Source organism: Nicotiana attenuata, unplaced genomic scaffold (assembly GCF_001879085.1).
Source record: "Nicotiana attenuata strain UT unplaced genomic scaffold, NIATTr2, whole genome shotgun sequence".
NCBI classification, from domain to species: domain Eukaryota; kingdom Viridiplantae; phylum Streptophyta; class Magnoliopsida; order Solanales; family Solanaceae; genus Nicotiana; species Nicotiana attenuata.
The window spans coordinates 220,759-246,427 of record NW_017670845.1 but is presented as its reverse complement, the minus strand read 5'-3'; the positions used below and the strand labels follow the sequence as shown (position 1 = coordinate 246,427).

The 25,669-nt window shown below is 35.9% G+C and overlaps 2 protein-coding genes across 3 annotated transcripts; both read right to left on the bottom strand.

Annotated features, from left to right (window-relative positions):
- Positions 1-6,166: 6,166 nt before the first annotated feature.
- On the bottom strand, positions 6,167-7,020 carry LOC109243848 (metallothionein-like protein 4B). Its single transcript, XM_019410848.1, has 2 exons — positions 6,728-7,020; positions 6,167-6,610 (listed from the first exon to the last, which is right to left on the bottom strand). Exons 1-2 carry the CDS (start codon positions 6,811-6,813, stop codon positions 6,433-6,435), a joined length of 264 nt encoding a protein of 87 aa, XP_019266393.1. The 5' UTR covers positions 6,814-7,020; the 3' UTR covers positions 6,167-6,432.
- A 746-nt stretch (positions 7,021-7,766) lies between these two features.
- Positions 7,767-25,403, bottom strand: LOC109243852 (alpha-1,3-mannosyl-glycoprotein 2-beta-N-acetylglucosaminyltransferase). 2 transcript variants are annotated; one of them, XM_019410853.1, is made up of 19 exons: positions 25,159-25,401; positions 23,951-24,001; positions 23,527-23,614; positions 21,562-21,624; positions 21,277-21,311; positions 21,098-21,174; positions 20,961-21,006; positions 20,807-20,869; positions 19,938-20,004; positions 19,765-19,833; positions 19,613-19,682; positions 18,916-18,977; positions 17,660-17,750; positions 17,481-17,574; positions 17,108-17,170; positions 16,974-17,012; positions 16,668-16,838; positions 10,520-10,650; positions 7,767-8,236 (listed from the first exon to the last, which is right to left on the bottom strand). In XM_019410853.1, the coding sequence occupies exons 1-18, from the start codon at positions 25,231-25,233 to the stop codon at positions 10,534-10,536; spliced, it is 1,341 nt and encodes a 446-aa protein (XP_019266398.1). In that variant the 5' UTR covers positions 25,234-25,401; the 3' UTR covers positions 7,767-8,236; positions 10,520-10,533. The 2 variants fall into 2 exon arrangements, with proteins under 2 accessions (XP_019266398.1, XP_019266399.1); XM_019410854.1 differs by lacking the exons at positions 7,767-8,236; positions 10,520-10,650 and having other exon boundaries at positions 16,715-16,863; positions 25,159-25,403.
- Positions 25,404-25,669: the final 266 nt, after the last annotated feature.

The window sequence follows — 25,669 nt, the reverse complement described above, 5'->3', positions numbered from 1 at the left end:
TCTTGATGCGTTTTCAAGTAGAAGGCAGATAAATGGTGAGAAGATATGATGTCTCACTTTCTGGTGCTAATATATGTTTAATTGGATTCCCTTTCCAAATGTTGTGAGATTATTTATGTTTTTGTTATTTTGTTTAATGGAGCTCTTGTTAGTCCTTGAATTAATGAAATTTGGTGCTTAATTTATCAGTTGGAATTCATCTCTAATTATTGGAATCATCTGAATGTGATTCTTTTTAATCAAATTCATATTTATGAGCACTAATAATGAACTTAGGAAGTATAATACATTAACTAAGAAGTGGAGTCAGGATTTGAAGCTTATGGGTTCAAAATTCTAGTTCTTTTATGTTATTGGGTTCTTACTTAATAATTTATGTATATTTAATAATTTCTTAAGACAAATATAAGGTTTGGACTCATGTACATTATATGTATACTCCAGTTATTTTTTTAGCATATCCATTTAAAATGTTACATTGAAAGTATATACATTGTGTGTTTTTTTAACCTGGAAATTCCTACTCCTAACAATATTAGTCTTACTCCTACCCCCTCCAATAACTCCAAAGTGGATGATCTCAGTTGGAAACTAAGCTCTAATGGTATTTTCTCCACAAAGTCCTGCTATAACCTTCTTAATAATCCCTACCCTCCTTCAAATTCTTATAAATGGATATGGGATCTACATTGTCCTAACAAGATCAAAATCTTTCTCTGGAAGTGTTGTCACAACCGTGTTCCGTGTAGAGATTATCTTCACAAAATTGGTATGATTGTGGATGACACATGCACTACATGTAGAATGGGAATTGAGAGCATCCAACACATCTTCTTATACTGTGCTTCAACCCAAAAATTCTGGAAAGCCATGGGCATCAGCTACCAGAACACTATGGGCGATATTAATTGGCTTAGTGACCTTCGTGATGCCTTCATCAATCAAAATTCTCATAAGATTAGTTGGCAAACTCTTTTTCCTTTTTGCATTTGGGAACTTTGGAAAAACAGGAATAACAATAATCTTAATAACCTTCGCTGCCATCTCGACGTAATAAAACCCATGCACCTTGCATGGGAATATATCTTTTTCACTGAAAAGAACCCTTTTAAAGCCAAGAAAATTCCCATTGAGATTAGGTGGTACAAACCTCCAAAAAATGCTATTAAACTTAACTGTGATGGCGCTTTCTCTTCTACTAACAATGCAGCAGGAATTGGTGGACTATTCCGCAATTGTAATGGTGATTGGATTTTGGGATATCAAAAAGCGACACATGCTGCCTCCCCAGTTCATGCAGAATTACTAGCACTACTGGAAGGGCTAAAAATTGCAGTAGACTTTAAAGATACAAACATGAAAATTGAAACTGATAGCACGGATGTCATCAAACTACTACATGAGGACTGTAATAACTTTCAAAATGTTATTCTTGAATGCAGATGGTTAATGCACCAACTGAAGCTCCCATTACTGAGGCACAACTTTAGGGAAGGAAATGAAGTAGCTCATCGACTGGCCAAGGAAGCTTTGAAGAAACCTCCCAGTGACAAATGTGTTTACCATGCTTGTCCACCTTTTTTTGTGCAAGAAGAAATTCAAAAAGACAAGCATGAATCTTGTAATAGTTTAAGAACTATCTCTACGGATGTTTGTAATTTCCTAGCAACTATGGGCAATAGTAATGCCCTTAAGACTATGTCTTACTCCTGTAATTTGTCTTTTAAGTAATATAAATATCGAGCTTTTATGTACAAAAAAAAAAAACTGGCAATTCGCACTATTATCTGCACTTTTTACCTACATATTTATTTGATGTCACTTTTTATTTGACGTTCACTCATACAAGTCATCTTGATTTTGTAGAAGACTAAAGAGTACAAAGGTTGATAACTAAAGGAAGGTTGGCACTACCGGCTCATCATCCATTTCGACTTTTATTTTTTAGTTTCGTCCTTGTTGCGACAGGTATATCTATATATCTTTTTTTTTAAATATATGTTTATGAAAAATATATCTTTATATAAATCATAGGACTTGCCTCATTCTTCATGTTACCTTGTTTGCCAATAACTAAATGGTTGAGTTTCATTTGTGTAAATTTGAAATTTTAGTTTCACTTTGATGCTAGGAGTTAACTATTAATTTATATTTATATGTTATTCATTTCACTTTAAGTTTGAATGAAATAATGAAATAATACTATGTAATCATTAAGTATTTAGCATAGTACTAAGTGCACTTTCTCCATTATTGTTGTTGCAAATTTAACTAGTCAATTGGACATGTGAGACTTCTCTTGTTGAATTTTTATTCCGCTATAAACTAGTAGATATGCTTTTGAATGTAATCAATCTAATTTTTGTTGTGAAATTTTATATTTATAGAGTCATTCATAGTTAAAATGTTGAAGGTATTACAATTATTCAAAGTAGGAACCTTTAGAAGAATATTTCAATAATTTTTTCTCTTGATGTAGATAGAATTTGAATATCGTAGATGGATGTATAATAGGACTCATCCCAATCATGCGAGATTGAGGGAGGAATTTATAGAAGGAGTTACGGGATTTATTGCAAAGGCGAAATCGCTAAATGTATGTGGTTGAGAGTTTGTTCGGAGATATGCATTAGACCGTGCAAATTAACAAAACAGTAAAGTGCCATCAAACTCGCATTGAATCCAACTTTTTAGGCCTCGAACAAAAGATATTGAAGTTACCTATCATTACATTCAGTTAAGCTGAACAAAAGTTCATACAGATAATCAAATAAAGATAATTAAAAGGCTTTAGTATAGCATCCTTATAATATCTTTATGAGTCCTTAATCCTTGTAATATACACTTCCTATCGACTCTTGTGGTATTATGCACTCTTCACTTGAGACACAATGTTATCGATGTGGTGTTTATTTGGACATCACTAGAAAAATTACATTTTTTATTGCAGGAAAAGTTAAAAGGGGGACCAGTGTCTGATGCTGAGGTCTTTGCGGAGACACATAAAAAAAAGAAGAAAGACAGTTCAAGGGAAGGATGGGTTGAGACACGTGCATAGGAACAATATGTAAGATCATAACTTTAAGACTATTTTCACTTTGATATTGATTTATTTATATAATCCTTATTACTTTTATTTCAAGATGGATATCATAGAAGCTTGGATGAATGGTGTCAGACGCAACCTACTTCTGATGATGGTACCCCAATCCAACCGTCACCCGATGTTATGACTTCAATATGGACGGATGTAGCAGGTGGTATATCCAAAGAAAGAGTTTACGGGCTTGGAGTACAACGGCCTTCCTCTTTTCGTCCATTGCCATTAGTTTCGGATGCTCCTACTGCGCAAAATCAGGAAGAAATGGGAGCAATGCAAAAGAATATTGAGTTATTGTCGAAACGATGTGAGACGGCCGAAGCTCACATTGCTAGAATGGATAAATACATGAAAAAATACATGCCCCACTTTTATGATGATGAAGAGACTGATTCTGATGTGTAGTAGTGATTTAAGGTTGATTACTGTTCTTGGATGTTTAAATTTTATATTTAGACTTTATGGTAGATTTGAATGATGTGGTATATATATGTTTAGACTTTATTATATTAGTGTCGATATAGCTACTAAGACTTGATATTGAATATTTATACGTTAAGTAATGTTTTGGTCTGATATTATGGGATTTGAATGTTTGTTTGTTGATGTTGGAATTGGTTGGTTTGATTATTAGATTGTTTAGTTTGAATTGGTTGTGTAGTTGAAATTGATTGGTTGAGTTGGTTGTTTAGTTGGAATTGGCTTGTTGAATTGGTTGTTTATAATATTTTGCATTTGACAGGTGATGTGCTATAAAATGGCAGCATTCTGTCAAATTTCAACCCAATTTTTCGACTACTGTAGTCGAAAAGTGTGCCCAGCATAATGATTTTCCGACTACAATAATCGTAAAATGAGGCCAAAATAATACAGATTCCGACTACTGTAGTCGAAAAATACAGTAAAATAACTAATAAATAATTATTATTTGTATAATATCCCCACTACAGTAGTCGAAAATATTTTTTAAAATAAATAATAGTTTTTTCTTATTTTCCGACTACTTCAGTCAGAAAATAACTGTATTTCTAATTTTTGGTGGAAAATATTTTTCGACTACTGTAGTAGAAAATTAGTGTGCCCAGCATAATGATTTTCTGACTACAATAGTCATAAAATGAGGCCAAAATAATACCGATTCCGACTACTGTAGTCGGAAAATACAATAAAATAATTAATAAATAATTATTATTTGTATAGTATCCCCACTACAGTAGTCGGGGAAATAATTTTTAAAATAATTAATAATTTTTTCTTATCTTTCGACTACTTCAGTCGGAAAATATATTTTCCGACCTATCTTTTTCCGACTACTCTAGATCAGTCGGAAAGTAGTCGGAATAGGTACTTTTCCGACTATTTTGGTAGTCGGAAAATAGCGAATTTCTTGTAGTGCGCTTTGTCTTTTAGAAGACATAGTTGGGCATGATCATTTATTGATTTGACATTTTTATTGATTTGACATTCATAATTACAGACGTTTGTCTTCCTTATCTAAATCCTATCATGGTTTTCTTCTGTTGTTCTCCTTCCGGGAGAGAAAAAGCCCCCCTCCTTCTTGTCTTCATATATATATATATATATATATATATATATATATATATATATATATATATATATATATATATATATATATATAAATATATTTTGTCAGTATTTCCTTTTGTCCCTCGGTTCTTAACCAGAGGGCCTTTATCCCTTGACTATACTTCACGTCGTCTCCCTCAACTCCCTCAACTACCTAGACATTTTCTTCGTCGTACAGGCTTCTTGAGGGCACGATCTCGGATGTGGCCGAGCTATTCGTTGTTATTACGACTTCTTGAGGGCACGATCTCGGATGTGGCCGAGCTATTCGTTGTTATACATCTAGTTACTTCACGTCGTCGCCCTCAACTCCCTCAACTACTCAACTCCCTCATCTACCTAGACATTTTGCCCTCAACTCCCTCAACTACTCAACTCCCTCATCTACCTAGACATTTTCTTCGTCGTATAGGCTTCTTGAGGGCACGATCTCGAATGTGGCCGAGCTATTCGTTGTTATTACATTCATATTACCACGTGTGATCAGATTTTGACCCTACAAATCATAAATATTTGCTTCCAAAAATCACAACATCTGGGTGCATGGTTAGATAAAGAAGGCTCTTTCCAGAAGAAAAAATAGTAGATTATTCAAAATGTAGAGGCTTGCTTTGAATTCTCTAATTGTTGGAGACAATTTGTACATTATTTTATAAATTAAATAAATAGCGCAAATTTGCTTTTGCTCACCCAAAAAAATAAAACTAAACATAAGTTTCTCTCAATCAGCTGATTGTGTTTGTGTATTTAAGATAAAGAATATAGCTTTCCAAGGAAGTTCAGAAAAACTTTTAAATCTGCAAGGGTCGTATGTTATTTATAAAACTAAAAAAGAAGCAGGAGAAATAAAGCTGGATATATGGACTAAGATGATTGTTGACCTTTAAGGTAAAGTCCCTTTCTTAGTTTTTATTAAAACGGCTAAATGAAATCAATAATATATCGTCATTTTCTTGTACTTATATTCTTTTCTTCACTTTATACTATAGCTAATTTTTAAATTTAGGTGTTTGTTGTACGTCAAGGAAGAGAGGAGATCACTCAAAACGCTTCTTCAAAAATACAGAAATCAATTTTTGTCATGGATATATATGGCTTCCTTTTTGGACACTGAACGACTATAATGCAACCCCCACTCAACGGGTGTGACCTGCCTTGCGCACGTATCCAGAATTTTAAAAAATCGTGGGTGCTCACTAATAAAAATTATTCTGAAAAAAGTGAAAAAAAAAAATTTAGTTACGGGTGCTCACTCAATATTTATCTAAATATTTTTATAATTACCTATAAAAATTTACTAAATCTTGTCAAAGTTAATGGGCTTGCGCACTGACTGGAAATTATTTCTTTTTTCTATAAAACCTGAGAAAGATCCTACTGCTGCTGATGGATATATGACATGGAAAAAGATATACAGGGTATCGCATGATATAAACAAACTAACTTACATGATATAAACAAATTAGTACTGCAAGAATCTTGAAAACTGCCACCGTAAAAATAATCTTAATTTAGCTTTAGAGCGAGGTGGAGCAGGTATCCCCGGAATTAAGTGCATGCTTATTTATTTATTTTTATTGATGGATGAGGCAGTACTATATATATGTACACACACCATACATATATATCTATGCAAGGAAGAAGAAACTCCTAACAAACACGAGCTGGAAGCATGCATGCATGCACTTGTACAGGATCCAAACTAACTACTAGCAGCTAGGCCAAAGCGATCACTATTAACTAGTTTAAGCAGCACACGTGACACAGGTGCAGCCAGGACCGCACTTGCAGTGAACCTTGCCAGCAGCGGCAGTCATGCCCTCACTCTTGGAACATGTGCACGGATTGCACCCACAGTGTTCTCCACAGGAGCACCTCTTGTGCTCCATGCTTGCATCACCCCCTGCTGTCCCCGACGCACACCTGCATATATGCATTTAATTTATTCATATAATTATTACATTCTCATCAATCAGTGAGAGAATATATGTATAGTACTATTCCTATTAGAGATCGATCGAGTAGTACTATAAAATATACCTGCAAGTAATGCCACCAGGGCAGGGAGAAGGACAGCCACACCTTTCATCGCAAATAGCAGCACTTCCTCTAATTAGGTCAGCCATATCTCTAGCTTGTTGATACTACTACTTAATTAGTATTAAGGGGATATGGGAATTAAGCTGCTATATATGGTCAAAAAACTCGGATATTACGGTCAAGTGTAAACTGCAACAAGAAAAGTGCAACAAAATAAGGAGCGCGAGAGGATAGCTCTGACCTAGACAAATATGTTTATCTTAAATGAGATAGACGATATATAGTTGGTGAGTAGATAGAGAGGAATGAAGACGGCGTGCTTAAATTTGGTACTAGCTACAAGGGAACCAGACCCAGGTGGCTACACAGTGCAGGATTCTAGGACACTATATATTGCTTCGCGATTGACGCCTGGCTGTTACGTGTCAAGCCCCGCGCTTCTAACTCCTCTAATTTCTCTTCCCATGCATGTACCTAGTCTTCTTGAACTGCCCATTTCAATTTAGAATATTTAATTTGACTTGGCATAAATTTAAAAAAAAAAAAAAAAAATTAAAATATATGATCCTAAAAGCTTAAAGGACAAAAATTATATAAGTTCATAATATTTATGTGGCTATAAAAACTTCTCATTAATAATAAAGTAAGTAAAATAAAAAGTTTAAAATTAATTTTCATGTATAAAAATGTGTCATTTTTTTTAACGGACGAATAAAAAAAATGTGTGTTTGAAATTAAAACGGAGGGGTACTATTTCCAGCATATGTATGTAAAAATCAGGTTAACTTTTCTAATTTAATGGGATAATAATACTGCTTACTATTAAATTAGTAATCACATCCGAGGACAAGCAACTCTCCTCCGTAAATTTGATATAAATTTATAGATAGTGCATGGTTTGTTATAACTGATTAAAATAAACTATAAAATATTAGTTGATATATACATATAAATTTCTCTGTGGCGTGAAGACATTATTACTTGCGTCTAAAATCAGAGAGGCACATTAAAATTTTATTTGGGGATCTTTTTCAGCTTGTAAATAAATAGTTTTAACCTCTCTGGTAAAAGCTATTAATCAGATCACTTTGATATTCTTAGGTTGTGTTCGTCAATTTGACAACACCAAGAGTAATATAAATTCTGACGAATCTGCATATCCAAAATAGACTAGAGTAAATGATAAGAGTTCTCATATTCTTCCAGAAGAGGGCGTGTGGAGTGCTCACAATTGTAATGTTCCTTCTGAGAAGCAAAAATATTGACCTGTGATTATGATCGTCCCAGGTATTGTCTTTAAAGGGCTACATTTCCTCTATATGTTCGGAACACTAAATATAATAGGTTGTGGTGATGATTAATCCAATATTAAGAAGCCGATATCCCTTCAACACTAGAACATTGAGCTCCTCCATATAACATTAAAACGTTGTATGTAACTGGTAAACTCATGGTTTGGTGTCAGCTCGATGCATCCTACTCAATAAGTCTAAACTTTTGCCGGGGCTCCTGTTGAATGTAGTAGAGAGTGAAATACACATCAGTGTCACCAAATATGGTACTTACGGGTAAAAAGACAGGTCAAATGTTATTTTCACAATAATATACTGTTAGCACCCCTTAGTCTACCAACAATTTACATGGAAAGTTTCAAAAGATCAGGGAGTAAATGAGTCCAGCAACTTCAGACATCTATTAGTTATGGTCATATATTTCCTGTGGCAGTTATTAGTAGTAGGCCAGCAGTTATTACTAGTAGCAGTTATCATTGGTAGGTCACTTTCTCATTCCAGTTGTGTTACGAAGTTATTTCCCAATATTTAGGTGGGTGGTTAATCCATCAGTGTTTGCATTTAAAGTTATTTGAATTACTGCCTTTTGAGTACTTCAACTCAAGAGATTACAGGTTCTCTCTTAACGAACCAGCACCATAGGTCGAAAAAAGAAAACCTCTTCCCAAACTAAGTCTGATTTTGTCCTACAGCGTCCCATAACTACATCTATAACAAGGGACCGTAACAACTTGGTATCACAGCCGAGAGTTATTGGAGACCAAATGCAACAACAACTAGCACAGTTGGTGAACTTGTTCCAAGAAGAACGTGTAGCCAATCTAACCAGACAGGAAGCCATATATGCTCGCTTGGATGCAACCACAAAGGATTTAGCAAATTCGAAGGTCGATTTTGAATCAATTGAAAATACCAGTTATAATCGAGGTTGGAAGGGTAAAGCTGGAGTTGGAAGGTCAGGATCAGAAACTGGGGGAAGTTCCAGCATTCCCAGATATACAAAGTTGAATTTCCCACGTTTTAGTGGCCAAGAAGACCATTTTGATGGTTGAATAGGTGCGAACACTTATTTTGACACAAGCAAACTGCATTCCCCTCTAAATGTTGGACGTGCTTCTTTTCATTTAGAGGGGAATGCACAACTCTGGTTCCTTCAACTAGAGACAGATATGCCTCAACCATCTTGGATGAATTCAAACGTCAATGAGACCTTCGTTCTGGGCCACCAATAAGAAGTCAAAAGTTGGGAGAATTGGCTAAGTTGTGCCAGATAGGGTCTATGACAGATTACCAGGAAAAGTTTGAGCAATTGGTTCGCAGGCTAGTACCCTCACACAGTCGCAAGAAATTGAACTTTATATCAGTGGTGGTCCTGCTGACTATATAGCAACTGAAGTGGAGTTGCATAACCCTCCAGATTTGGCGACAGCAATGAGTATGTCCCGGCTTTATGAATGCAAGGGACAACCCCTTCATTCGGAATTATCAGATGTCCGTAGATCAAAGACAACAGATTTCTCATCGCAACAACACACCAGATTTGTACAGAAATTGACCAGATCTAAGATGGAGGAAAGACGCCATAAGGGACTTTGTTTCAATTGTGATGAACCATTCACCCTGGCCATAAATGCAAGACTTTATTCTGGATTGAATCTATAAAGGAAGAGGTGAAAGAATCTGACGCACAAGAGTCATATCCTAACACTGATTTACCTACCAACAACGCTTTCCATACTTCCGCTTGAGGACAAACACGATTTGACAAAGGGGAGCAATGTTAGCACCCTTTTAGTCTACCAACAAATTACACATGGAAAGTTTCAGAAGATCAGGAAGTAGACAAGCTCAGCAACTTTAGGCATCTGTTAGTTATGTTCATATATTTCCTGTGGCAATTATTAGTAGCAGTTATCAGTAGTATGCCACTTTCTCATTCCAGTTGTGTTAATCCATCAGTGTTTGTATCTAAAATTATTTGAATTCAGTAAAAGGTATGCAGAAAATTATTCCAGTCTTTGAGTACTTCAACTCAAGAGATTGCATGTTCTCTCTTAACGAACCAGCACTATAGGTCGAAAAAAGAAAACCTCTACCCAAAACTCTGATTTTGTCTTACAGCGTCCCATAACTAGATCTATAACAGGGGACCGTAACATAGAACCTCCATCTCAATTTATATGACTCTCTTTCTATTTTAAAACAAGAAGAGCTACTATGCCTCAACTCCAGGCAAGTTGGGATCTTTCTACCTTACGTCTCAAAATATTTGATGCTATTTCTTCAATATTTTGTTCCAAAATAGTTTACATTAGCCTCCTGGGGTTAAAGTAAGTGGTTTTACAAAGTTTCCAAACATATTCCTACATTATTCTCATTTGAGTATTTTCCTTCATGAAGATGAATAAACAAATTTCCATGCAAAAAATTAAAAGAAAAACTACTAAAGCTTTGTGTATAGAGTACTCAATAGTTTTGCTCATTATGGACAGAAACTTACCAATCATATCTTTGTTAAGTATCTTCAATTCCCAGTTGTTGAAGCGAATCAGGTCCAACAAGGAATACACGTCTGGACGTTTGGTACCGGAAAACTACTATTCCTTTATATGCTGCCCGTGGTACCCCATCCTGATGAAATGAACAGTTAGTGCAAGTTCTACGGAAAGCAAAAGGAGAACCATGCAAGAGGACAAATCCAGTCACAGCTAGTGTGAATAGACCTGTCCACAATCCAGGCAAAGAACAGATATGGGCCAGTCAATGGCCAATATTAACATCCTCAGACATATATGAAATGGAATAAAGATGGACCGAGCTACTTATGAATGTAAACACAATTAACATCACTAAGGTCGGGCTATCATAGGTCTAATTTCAACTCCACCCCACCCTTTCCCATAGGACTGGCCTTGAGCAACAAATAGGCGTTAAGAAAATTTTGTCTTTAAATTTGAAAACTATAATATTGAATATTGATCTAGGCTTTATTTACCAAAAAGTAACTAAATTTGCAGAAGCAGTTTGTTTAAGAATTAAGTAATCAATTAACAAGTAACCAAAGCCACAAATAAAACAAGTAAATGACTATAGCTCAATCTAAATTGTAACCTATCCACCTATTTCATTTTCACTAATTCTATTTAAAATGGCTATAGATCAGTCTAAATTTTAATATATGAACCTAAAAAATCTCCTATTTCATTTTTGCTCTTCTATACATGTGGTATAAAACCCAGAATTAATACATATCAAAATATAATATATCAACCTATCCAAAAGAATGCTTTCTATATCAATTATATGAAAAATATGAATTAAAATAAATTATCAGAGCCACCAGTGAAAGAGACTGCTGCTGCAGATTCAACTCGTGCCATCATGAACCTAAGCGGAGATACATCAAATTACTCATTCCAGTTAACTGTCCACAAGCTGAATGGACGGAATTATCTGGAATGGGCTCAGTCCGTTAAACTGGCCATAGATGGAAGAGGAAAACTGGGGTATTTGACCGGAGAAACTCAAAGGCCAAAAGCCAAAGATTCAAAAGCCAGCACGTGGAAGTCTGAAAATTCACTCATCAGCGCATGGCTGATTAATTCCATGGAGCCATCTGTAGGTAAACCTTACCTTTTCCTTCCCACAGCAAAAGATATTTGGGAGGCTGTGAGAGAAACTTACTCAGATTTAGAAAATTTCTCACAAATCTTTGAGGTAAAAACAAAATTGTGGAAGTCTAGACAAGGGGAGCGTGAAGTTACTGATTTTTATAATGAGATGATGTCTCTTTGGCAAGAGTTAGATCAATGCTATAATGATAGTGGGACTGTCCAACTGATAGTGTTAGGTTTATGAAAAAAGAAGAAAATGATCGTGTGTATTTATTTTTGGCTGGGTTAAATAAGGAGTATGATGAGGTTAGATCCCGGATTTTAGGAAAGAAACCATTGCCAACTCTTAGGGAAGCTTTTTCGGAGATAAGGAGAGAAGAGAGTAGGCGGAAGGTGATGCTAAAACCAAATTTAGATTCATATTCCAAAATGCTAGAGAACTCTGCACTAGTTGCAGTAAGAAATGAAACTGAAGGGGATAAAAAGAAAAAACCTTGGTGTGATCATTGCAGGAAGCCGTGGCACACAAAAGAGACATGCTGGAAAATACACGGGAAACCTCCAAATTGGAAGAAAAAAGGGAATGATGGTCGATTTGGCCAACCACTTGACAATCGAGCCTTGCAGGTTTTCGGGGATGACAAGGGCCAACAGACTACTTCAGATTTACCTCAGTTCACAAAGGAACAGTTAGAGTTTCTGCATAATCTTTTGCAATCTCCACAAATTCGAGGTGGAAACACTCCAAGCCAACCATCTTGCTCATTTGTCCAAAGAGGTATCCTACCCTCGGTCTTTCTTAGTAGTAGTACCCCGCGAAAATTCCCTTGGATTGTTGATTCAGGAGCAACTGATCATATGACCGGTTGTTCCCAATCCTTTTCCACATATGTCCCATCTGCAGGAAATAAAAAGATTCGGTGGCAGATGGTTCACTCTCAGCAGTAGCTGGGATGGGAACAGTTAAAATTTCACCCCGTCTTGTCCTACATGATGTTCTTCATGTTCCTAAGTTATCGTGTAATTTATTATCCGTAAGTAAACTTGTCCGTGCCCTTCGTTGTCGTGCCATTTTTGAACCTTTCCGTTGTGAATTTCAGGAACTAATCTCGGGGAGGACGATTGGAAAATGCTAGAGAAAGTGAAGGTCTTTATGTCTTCGAGGATGGATATAATTTTAGTTTCCAATCTCCAAGTACCTGTTTGAACTCTAGTTTTATTTGTAATAATGTTATGCTTTGGCATTACAGGTTGGGACATCCTAGTTTTTTCTATTTAAAACATCTGTTTCCGAGTTTATTTAATAATAAAAGTTCATCTCTTTTCAATTGTGAAGTTTGTGAAATTGCGAAGCATCACCGAACCTCCTTCCTATCTAAGCCATATAAAGCTACGAAACCTTTTCTCCTAATTCACAGTGATGTTTGGGGACCATCTAGAATTCCTACCATGACAGGAAAAAATGGTTTGTAAGCTTTATTGATGATCATACGAGACTTAGTTGGGTATACTTATTAAAAGACAAATCTGAAGTCAAAGAAATCTTTAGAATGTTTTATACTATGATTGAAACACAATTTCAGGTGAAGATACAAATATTTAGGAGTGACAATGGAAGAGAATACCTTAATGAAGCATTAGGGGATTTTTTCTTAGAAAAAGGCATAGTTCATCAAAGATCATGTCCAGATTCTCCCCAACAAAATGGGGTTGCGGAGAGAAAAAACAGACATCTCTTAGAGGTTACTAGGGCTTTATTATTTACTAGTAATGTTCCTAAGTATCTCTGGGGGGAAGCTCTTCTAACTTCCATTTTCTTGATCAACAGAATGCCTTCAAAAGTTTTACATTTCAAGACACCTTTAAGTGTTTTTCAGGAGTCTTTTCCTTCCTCTAGGTTGATGAATGATTTACCTTTGAAAGTTTTTGAATGCATTGCTTTTATTCATAACCGAACTCAAGGGAAATTAGATCCTAGAGCCAAAAAATGTGTGTTTGTGGGATATGCACCAAATCAGAAGGGGTACAAGTGTTATGATCCACATAAGAGAAAGATATTCACTACGATGGATATAACCTTCTTTGAGTCTGAACCATATTTTAAGTCTCATCTTCGGGGGGAGAAATTAAGAGAAGATTCGCTTCAATTTCTTGATCTTTCTGAACCTAGGAAAGAATCGGATTCTAGATTTTATTCAGATAAGGACTTTAGTGTTTTATCACCGGAATTAGATGTTTTAAATAGTGAAAATCTGGAATCTGAATCTTTAAGGAAAAATCATGACATTAATACAAATAAAGCAAATGATCAAGGAGGTACAAAAGAGCTTATTGTCTACTCAAGAAGGAGCAAAAATCAAAGACATGAGACTGGAACTACTCGGCACTGTCAAGAATCTAAACCCCAAGATTCTACTAATCCTCAAGGTAACTCCCCTATAAGCTTATCTGAGTCTAGTCCTGTCCAGTCTGATTCTAGTGATCTTGACCTTCCCATTGCCTTAAGGAAAGGTGTCAGACATTGTGCAAAGTATCCCATATCCAATTTTGTGTCTTTTAAAAATCTTTCTCAAAAGTTCTCTGCTTTCTCCTCACAATTATCTAGTGTGGAAATTCCAAGAAATGTGCAGGATGCTCTAAAAGTTCCCGAGTGGAAAGAAGCAATTCTTGAGGAAATGATGGCTCTTGAAAAAAATAAAACGTGGGAGGTAGTAGATTTGCCAAAGGAAAAGAAGACTGTTGGTTGCAAATGGGTATTCACAGTAAAGTTTAGATCAGATGGGTCCTTAGAGAGATATAAGGCACGTTTGGTGGCCAAAGGTTTCACACAAACCTACGGGATTGACTATCTCGAGACATTTGCGCCGGTGGCAAAACTAAATACTATTCGAGTTCTTCTGAGTATTGCAGTGAACTTGGACCGGCCTCTTCAACAACTTGATGTAAAGAATGCATTTCTTAATGGCGACTTATTGGAAGAAGTCTACATGGACCCTCCTCCAGGATTTGAAAACAGGTATGGCTCGAGAGTTTGTAAATTGAGAAAATCTTTATATGGGCTAAAGCAGTCTCCGAGAGCATGGTTTGACAGATTCACCGAGTTTGTAAGAAAGCAAGGATATGCTCAGGGACAAGCAGATCATACAATGTTCATACAATGTTCAGAAAGCACTCAAAAGAAGGGAAGATAGCTGTTTTAATAGTGTACGTGGACGACATAATTCTAACAGGAGATGACTCAACAGAGATGGAAGCCTTGAAGAAGAAACTTGCCTCAGAATTTGAAATCAAAGATCTCCGACTATTGAAATACTTCTTGGGTATGGAGGTAGCTAGATCAAAAAGAGGACTTGCAGTCTCAACGTAAGTATATGCTTGACTTACTTGACGAAACTGGGATGAGCGGATGTCGCCCAGCAGAAACTCCAATAGATCCCAATAAAAAATTTGGAATGAAGGAGGGAAAACCGGTGGACGTAGGACAATATCAAAGACTAGTTGGAAAGCTTATCTATTTATCACATACAAGACCAGATATAGCTTTCGCGGTAAGTTTGGTAAGCCAATTTATGCATTCTCCTCGTGAAGAACAATTGGAGGCAGTTTATAGGATATTAAGATACCTTAAAGGTTCACCAGGGAAAGGATTATTCTTTGAAAAAAGTGAACATCAAAGGACTGAAGCTTATACAGACGCTGATTGGGCAGGCTCGATCTCAGATAGAAGGTCTACCTCTGGATATTGTACCTATGTATGGGGTAATCTTGTAACCTGGAGGAGCAAAAAACAGAATGTGGTGGCCAGGAGTAGTGCAGAAGCAGAATTTCGTGCTATGGCCAATGGAGTATGTGAGATAATTTGGCTCAGAAGAATTTTAGAGGAGCTGAGAAGACCTGTTACAATGCCTATGAGACTATATTGTGACAACAAAGCAGCAATCAGCATTGCTCACAATCTAGTGCAACATGATAGAACAAAACATGTTGAGATAGATAGACTTTTCATTAAAGAAAAAGTTGAAGATGGAGTAATCTGCATGCCCTTTGTTCAGACTTCTCAACAAATAGCTGATATTCTCACTAAGGGGCTATTAAGCCACAGTTTGAATCTCTAGTTAGCAAGTTGGGCATGATTGATATCTATGCACCAACTTGAGGGGGAGTGTAGAGATTAAAGGAAAAAGATAAAAGATTCTGATTTTATCAGATTTGTATGATCTTTAGGAGATATAGATGTAGATATTTTAGGAAAATGTTTAAACAGAAAATCCTTGAAATCAGGAATCTCCTTGAGTCAAGGGATTGTTACCATCTTTTGTAGAACTCTTCTTTGTAAAATTCATGACTCTTGTACAGATTTGATTATTGAATAGAAGAGAAGAATATTTTTCTACTCAAACTTTCATCAACCTATCCAAAAGAATGCTTTCTATATCAATTATATGAAAAATATGAATTAAAATAAATATATGAGGCCAAACAGGCTGGCCTAACACGGTCCAAGTCTTGCCCATATTGGCAAACCTCATTTTTTGTTCGAGCAGACGCAGCCTCTAGCCCAAGCACATATTGCATGGAAAGTTACTGGGGCCCAAGCCCATAGATAGGCATAAGTGAAAGAGAAGATGGCATGTATTTCAAATTTCACCTCCATTTGCACCTGAATTCTAGAAGGGAATGAGTTGTGCAACTGGATTCTGATTGCTTACTCTAACACTAAGAGCACCTGCATATTTTCGCGGCAATACTATTACCAGTGTTTGTGATATTAGATCAGCAACTGTTTGCATTGATGACATATCGAGATGGCTGTGAAACAATAAATCTCCAAGTGTTAAAAGGATAAAATCAGGCATGAACTTTGAACTGCTCAACAGTCTGTTTCAGAGTTAAGTAGATAGACGGCTAATATGCTATACACAGCCATACTCGACATACGCAATGACTGCATCTAAAGAACCCACTCAAACAAATATGATCAAATATCAGGTCATAATCAATTCAATATGAAGAGAAGAGTCACATATGCATTACCTTCCATTCTTCAAAAATGCCAAATTGCCGTGCTATATCTTCAAAGCCTAGTTGATCTCTGTACTGAATACGCACATCACCATCTATGTTAAATGCTTTCAAGACAGCATCAGCTCCATGGATGGGCTTAGCCTTTTTAACCAAGTCACCAAAGTGTTTCACGTAATTGTCCTAAGAACACGAAACCACAAGTTACCTACGCAAGATGGTTTATATGACAAATTTCTCAATCAACCATCTAATAATTTGTCAGCATTCATAAGTTCTCTAAATTTTTCAGCACAAAAATAATCTTCAAGTCATTACCTCCAAAAGGTAACTAAGGTCCATTGACTTCCAATCAACCTTCCAACAAAATTCAAGGTAGAATACATGTCATACAAATGGAAAGAATGAGTAGGCAAGAAAAGGGGTGATGGCAGTAAAATAAAATAACATGCCTGGACATCATTTAGTTTAATTGGCTCAAGATACTGCTTGAAAAACTGCCCCAAACTAGAACCCTGCGAATAACGTAAGATTGTTGACAAGGTTTAAGGAGAAATTTAGGTAAATGATGGTAAATATGGGGAAAGATTTAATGTTATTGACTTAGATGGTGGAAATTGATAAAATTTCCATCTTTAAGAACAGCAAGAAACATTTTTCTCTTGATAAGCATCTAAATGAGTAAGAAGAGCAATGAGATACATATTAAATTTTTCTTGATCAGTAAGAAACATTAAGAATATCACACCATTGAAGATCAAAATTCAAGCTCAACTATGTCTACTGAGCCAAAGTCATCTAGCACTGATTTCAAGGAGCACATACATGTTCACCAAAATTATATGTTCTGCAAACTTCTGGGCGAATAAATTGTCGACCTCTGTGATTCTCTTTGAGTCTTAGCCAGTCATCCCAGTAAGTAAAAGTAAGGTCAAAGAAAATCTTTGAAGGTTCCAAGGTAGTCAATTTAGGCAAGAAATAAGTACATCAGTTCGAAAGGATATGCCTTTGGCCACTTTGGAGATAGTTCATCCCAAGTAGATTTTGAAAGCATCCATCCAAGACCGGGAAAAAAATCTGAGCGGTAAAGAGCATCTGCAGTGTAAATTATAAAGCATTTCAGTGAGATCAGAAAAGCGGAGCTCTGTTTACTTTGCTCAAAAACACCTAAATAATATCAATATATTCCACAACATTGAGAAGAAAACATGGGATTAACCTCCATGGAGGATATACTTTTGCTCAGCCCAACAATGAAATCAATGGGGTAAAAACATGCAACTCTTTTTTTTTGGACAGTCCAAAATATTCAATCGAAGCCCCACAATCCTAGAAATGATTATGGATTTGAAAAGAGAACCGTGGCGCCCCAAAATTTACTCTTATGACGATCTTAGCCATAAAATATGTGTGTTTGTACCAAAAGAACAAGTCACTTATGAATGCTTGATTCACATGCGAAAACGATTGGCTCTTATCCGTTCAAGAAAAGGTAATTCCCTGTCCTAATATTTTTAAAAATAAAATTTTCTTTTCTAGTTTCTGTTTTCCAATTTCTCATAAAACTTCCTGTTACAACTCCAATGAGCACATTTTCAATTTTTCCCCTTTTTCATTGGTTTCTCCAAAACGAAAAGAGGAGACGTTAAAATTCAGTACTAAGCAGCTACCGACCGTTCCGATGCGCCCTTGACCTATTTTGATTAAGACCAAAAACCTATCTCTAAAGTGGAGCCTAGTTTAAGTTGTCAAACAAGTGATGATCGAATGAAAGAAAAACCACTAGTATATTGTAACGCTACCAATCTTCTTACTGATGCTTGTATTAGCATGAGTAATATGGTTCTATTTCAAGTTGATGATTAAAAAGGATATGGGTTGAGCAAGGAGAAAGAGAGACAATGGCAGAGAAATTCAGGAACCAGTCACAGAAAGAGAGACATGTGGCAGACAAATCCAAGAACCAGTCATAGAAAAGGAATAAAGAAAAAACTGCAGAGGTATATCAAAAGCAAAGTACTCAAAAGCAAATCCTTTACGCTGTTTTAGAATATAATTTCTTCCAAGGAATCAAAAACAAAATGAAGTATAACCATTCAACAGAACAGAAAAAGAACCCATCTGCACTAAGCAGCGCTTGGGTTTCTTCATTGAATAAGGCCAATAAAATTTCCAATTGAAACAGGAGAAGAGTTCAAAAGAAAAATCATAACCACCAATCGCAAAGGACAAAAAAAGAAAGAAGAAAGAAAAAACTTACAAGGATCTTGGACAAACTGCATTTGTCCATTGTCATTCCAAGATGAAATAGCCATAATCGACCTGGGATGTTCGCCATAAAAATTTAAGGAATTCTTATAACATACTTGGGACATTTAGAACAGGCTTTTTATACCCATGTTTTAGGCTAATCTAATCCCATTCTAGTTCGTTCGCTATACCACTTAGCATATTTGGACGTCAGTCTATGAGGGAAAAGCTTTTAATCCTTTTGCTAAGAATGTCATATAACCGAAATGGAAATCAATCTATCCCCCTCGCTGCCATCTGATTTACTCCTATCACAAGCCTGGAAGAGCAGGAGATCTTGGATGAGGTACTCCCTCCATTTCATATTAGATGAGGTACTTTCCTTTTTAGTCTGTTCCAAAACAAATGACACATTTCTAAATTTGGAAATAATTCAACTTTAAACTCTTTCATTTTACACATTTACCCTTAATGAGAAGCTTTTATAGCCACACAAATGTCATGGCCCCACAAACTTTTTACCCCTTAAGCTTTTAAGACCACAAGTTTCAAAAGTCTTCTTCTTTTTTCTTAAACTCCGTACCGAGTCAAACTACCTCATCTAATATGAAACGGAGGGAGTAGTAATTTTCATGAGATTAGGATGAATTGAATAATTCTTTGAAAGTAAAACAACGCAAAATCCGGATCCTTTAAGAGTGCCTTACTTGTCTCTGTCAAGAAGAGTAGCCCCAGCCTCAAAAAAGTCAAAAAAATCAGGGGCAATTTCCATATCATCTGCATGTCAGAGGCACAGATATTGTGAGAAGAAAAAGAGCAAAGAACATGCAACATAGTGATTAAGATAGATCAGCAATACCTTCTAGTATGATAACACGGCTAAAATTATGCTTGTAAAACAGCTGATCCAATGCCCACTTGTAATGACCTACGGAAAGAGTGATCGACAATGGCTAAGGCAAGACTAGCACTAGTTGAATTAAAAATGAGTTAAGAAAACTGATGGGGAAAAAAAGGACCAATCATCCTTACGTGCAATTTTGTAGTATGCAATCAGCTCCCCTGGTCTTTCAGTATGCACAGGTTCAAAATCCAAGTGCTGTTGATAAAGAATCGAAAAAGTCTTTTCTTAAGAACTGTCAAGAAAAAGCGCTAACAAGAGTTTGATACTGAGCTTAAGCAGAAGCAATTGTTAACTGCATTTCACATTGCCAGGCCAGAACAGTTATCAGCTAGGCAGCAAAAGGTTAAAGATACAGACTAAAGTAACTGCAGCCAAATGATAAAACAAAGCAGATAGATTCATATCCTATGCAATGCGTAACTTTTTTCAGAGAAAAACATTAGGTAGAAAAAGAAATTGATAGGTTACAAAACTATGAACCTTATATTGCAGTAGATAAATGAATATATGGAACAGAAGTGTTCTACTCATAAAAGAGAGAGAAATCACATATATATGGACTTATGGAGAGAGAGGGAAAAGTTGCGACATCAAAGCATAAATCAAACAATACATGCCTCTTCCACTTCTGCTGTCTTATAGGAAAAGGACAAATTGCGTCACACAATGATACAAAGCTGAAGTAATAAAAGGGTCGAAATGATAAGGAAAATATCTACAGGTTAAATATAAATAATGTATCTTTTCCCTTTCCATCTTTTAGCAGATAAAAACTCCTTATGGGCAATATTTCTACTAACTTGTTTCCCTGTACATAATCTTGTTATTGGTAATGATGATGGTTGAGTATTGCAATTAAAAACAAGCCTAGCAACAATGAGTTCTTATACTTAAGTCTATACTTCCTCTCCAAGTAAAGACCTGCCTGATTTAAATTTCAAAGATAGAGATACCCCAAACATCCCGTTTTCCCTTCTCAAGCGGTAGAGAAGATTACCTGCATATACGTCAGCTGATCATAGCTCAAAGCAAGCTTCCTAACATCAGGATGTGATCCATCCTGCCAAAGGGAGGTAGATCGAAAAGTAGGTTCAACAACATAAAGAAGACAAGCATACAATAGAAAGCTATGTGCGAAAATAAATGGATACCTGGGATATGAAAAGAGGATATTTTGACGCAACAGATATTTGGTATCTGATGACAACAACGGAAGTACCGGGCTTATCAGCTGAGGCATCTAATATGCAATAAGAAGCAGATAAAATTGTTTTGATACAAAACATACTTTAAGATGGATTTAATAGTCTTTTCCAGGTAGTCAGCCCGATTGCAAGCCATAACAACTACAGCAGCCACTGGCATCTAGTAAATATAGTAATTAGGTGATGCACAAATTTAACAGAAATGAAGTCAACAGATGTTGATAGTGAAAGCATGACTGAGGATATGAGAATGTATGTACACCTGTACATTTCCGATCAACTTTTTTATGCCCTTACCTGTAACAAATAAATTAACAATATCAACTATATAAATAAGTACAAATACATGTAGCATGGGTATATCTAGAATTAGAGCCCATAATATTTATACCTCAATGATATGAACAGACACATTGACACTAACAGATCTTTATTTGCCACGTCGAATGGGTTTCATTATTACAGGCAAACATTTCAGATTACTGTGACTAAAAGCAGTGGCTTTTGGACTAAAAGCTGAAAGAAGAAGAGGAGTTTATGAACTTACTTTCAAGATCCTGAACAAGAGCCCTTAATTGTCGGCACTCTTGGTCCTGACGCTTCATTTGTTCTGAAAATGTAGCAAGATGAAGATAAGGAAAGTAAAATTACCCATTACCTTTCTTCCCCTCGCCAAAAAAAATACAACTACCTGTTACCCTTCATACGAAAGAGATAAGTAGCATTTCAGTTTCTGACAGCAAACACCAGATTTTATTAATTGGGATCTGTTGGGTTTTTTAAAGAGATGGAGCAGCAAGAAGATTAAAAGAATGGTTGAAATTGTCTCTCATTTTAATACTATTAACCAGAGGGCTTTAAATAGCCAACTTGAAAACATAATTTGCAGAATAAATATTCAAAATTCAAAAACCTCAAATATCTCAACTAAACTTACGTTTAAACAAAGACTCCTCCTGCGACTAAATTACTTATTATTCTAGGAAATCATTAATCAGCAGTAACAGAAGCAAATATTCAACATGATCTATATTATCACAGAAAGGATAAGGAACAAAGCATTGAAAGAGGACATGAAGAAACTGAAAAGGTCCTATCCTCACTGCTCATCCAGGAAGATGTCTCGAAACATTGCTACCTGTTGTATCGTATCATATTGTTACTTTAAATATAATGTTTGTTTTGATTGTTACTTAAATTTTATTGTATTGTATCATTTAAACCCGTTGTTACGTAACAACGAAAAGTGCCACTTTATGGAACGACCGATTTGGCGTGGTCGCGTCGTTTTGTTATTTTTTCCTCTCATCTTGCCCCTTTTTATTATTAAAAAATCCTATTTTATCCTTTACCCTACCTTTTATATAATAATATTACCCCGTCCCTTACTTTTTCTTTATAATATTGCAAGTTTGTTGTTTATATTGTTGGTGCATGACATTATGAAACGACGGCAAACAATACAATCTAACCAAACATTGTATACATCAAAACGATACGGTACAATACAATACAATACAATACATTATGAAACGATATATAACAACCATCCAAACAAGTTGTCAATTCAAAAGGAACATGCAGGATTGGGAACTGGGCGAACTCTTTGATCTATACAGAATACTTGAAGATCTCACGATGAACCCACAAACCCCAGACATCCTAAGGTGGGACAACACCAGCAAGGGCATTTATCCAGTGAAGGCAGGGTACAACAAAATGTGCATATCAAATGAAGTGATTGATCATTGGCCTTGGAAACTAATCTGGAAAAAATAAAACTCCCCACTACAGTCATGTTCTTTACATGGACAGCCCTCAAAGAAGCTATCCTGACTCCAGATTTGTAGAAGGGGTCTTCAAATGGTGAACAGATGTTACATGTGTCATCAGAGTTCAGAGTCATTAAATCATCTTTTTTGCATGTTTCAGTGGCTTCAGACATGGCAAATGTTCCTATCAGTTTTTGGTATTAGCTGGAAAACACCTCAGAACCTAAAGGAAGCAGTAGAAAGTTGGAGCTTCTGGGAAGTTGATGGAACCATCAAAGAGACCTGGCAGATGATCCCATCATGTATTTTTTTGGTGTATTTGGACAGAAAGAAATAGCAGATGTTTTGATAGCATTTCAACTCCTAATTGCTCCCTGAAATCTATATGTTTGATGAATCTTTTTAGTTGGAGTAACATTTCCCCTGTAAATGACGTTATTCTCCTCCTAGATTTCATCAGCTCTCTTACATTAGCCTAGGAGGCAAAGTTTCGGTATTGTTTAGCTCATGCTCTGATCTAGATTTTTGTAATTGGAGTTAATCATTACTATCTTTTGTACTCTCTTGCATCTTCTTGATCAAATTTTTTCAGTGAACTCACTTATGATAGGACCAAAACTTGCATGAAATTTTCAAGATAGACTATTTCCAATAGATCCATTTGTAGAATGGAGGAAATAAATCCATTTTTCAAGAGGACAATGAAGAAAGAAAAGACTACACCGAAAAACACATTGCACCTTCAAGAGCAACTATTCTTCCTTGCTGCTGGCTAATCTGGTCAATAAGCAATCTGGTCTGACTTGTACAATGATTTTCTGCTTCAATCTGTGTCATTCAATGATTTATACACATAGTGAGCAATTAAAAGTTCTTTACTTCTTTCTTTAGCCTGCATCATTGAAGAAGGGAGCAGTTGTATGCTGTTAAGACAACACAAAGAAAGATTATGCAATATCCTTCTGAGAAGAAAAGAGAAGATTTTTGGAATGACATTTGAATTGCTGAAGGATGCCTTCAAGTAGAGCATATGAAGCTTTTAGAAACATCATATTCACGATACATGACATGAATACAAATTCTTAACCGGTAGAACAAAAGAAATACGTCTATGGTATTTAGATTTCCTGTAGGGAGGATGACTAGATGAGTCCAGATACATACTGCAGCAGCAAGGCGATCTGCATATTCTGACTGTGTCGCAAAAAGCCGCATCTGAGCAATTTAGCAAAAGCAACCACTTAAAACCATACCTAATTCACCATTAAGCAAACACTAATCCAGAAAGAAAAAGAAAGAAAATCAAAAGAGAGAGAGAGAGAGAGAGAGAGAGAGAGAGAAGGTAAATTCTTTTCATAATACCCGTGTCAACAAAACAAAGTAATCTCATATGTCAATGTGAAGATGAAACAATATAACAGTGCAAAGAAAGGGTTGCTTGGGTTGGTGGACAAGTTGTGGCTTTCCCTAAGCAATATAAACTTTTCTTTTTACAATTGTGGTAGCATGCATCTCCACTAATCCACCGGGTACTTAATACCTCCTACCAGCACAGATATCTAGTAACTCTATCCACCAAGCTTAGGCAGATGAGAATACTGTTGCCCAAACTTTTCAATCGTTATGCCAGAACCTTGGGGCTAGAAGTAAAATCTTGATATTTGCTTTTGTCTAATACATCAGAAAGAGATAACAAAGATACCAAAACTAAACCATACAATACAGTACCATAAGTTATTTGCCTAAGATGGTACAGTGTCGTCAAAATCTACTGCAATAGCAGAAAAATGTTTCAATTGCTTCACCTACAAGCCATGAAAATTTCAAATGCATAGCCTACAGAAGTTCTTTTGGGCATGTGAATCTCAATTCTTTCCTAACGGCTCACCTTATCTTTGCCAAGGGGAACCAGCTGCTTAAAGTGGCACTTCCCACCAGTGGCGCAGCTCAATGTATTGAAGGGGGTTCACTTTAATCTCTTTCGAGGAAAGTTACACTGTACAAATAGGGGGATAAATATTTTTTATATATATAAAGAATTGTTGAATCCCCTTGATAGTTAAGCTATTCTGCAAGTTTGCATTTTCTTTAATCCCCTAGGTATAAATCCTAACTCTGCCACTGCTGCCCACATGGATAGTGAGAATTCATATAATTGCCACTGTTGCATAGTGAGACGTACTTCTTGTTGTTGAAATTGTTCTCTAGCTTCCTAAGATTTAATAATAAACTTGTTCTTGTACGATTAAATTCTTAGTCTAAGGTTTCATTAAGAGTATGGTCCAAAAGAAACCTAACTTAATGCACCAATTTCATTGCTGGTGATCTTAATCGTACAAGAAAGATAGATCATAGATCTGAGATAAGAGAACCTGAATGTAGATGAAGGCGACAGCAGCCAAGATGAGGAGGTACCGGAAATCACAGCAAAACTTGTTCCCTCTCATCGTGCGAATTCGATTGAAGGCTTTAGGAGAAAGCGAATAATAGTCTCTCAGTGTGAGTGTTTCATGGGTGGATTTACTTTGCCTGTTCAGTTAGGATCAAGTCAATATTGGTCCTTTTCATCCTTCTCTGTGGGAAAATAAAGGGGAAATTTTGCTAAAGCACTTAGGGGTCTGGATGCATTAAATAAGTTAATGTATGTATTAGCTTTGTGTATTAATAATACATTGTTTGGTACATATTTTGAACCTATGCATTAATTATGCAAGCATTAGTTATACATCCTATTTGGTATTATCCTATGCATAACTAATGCATAGAAAACAATGGTATTAGCAATGCAATGAGTTTTAATGCATGCATTAGCTTAGTGAAAGACAAAATTATCCTTCAAAATTTATGTTTGATTAAAATATGCTAGTTAGTACATTAATGCAA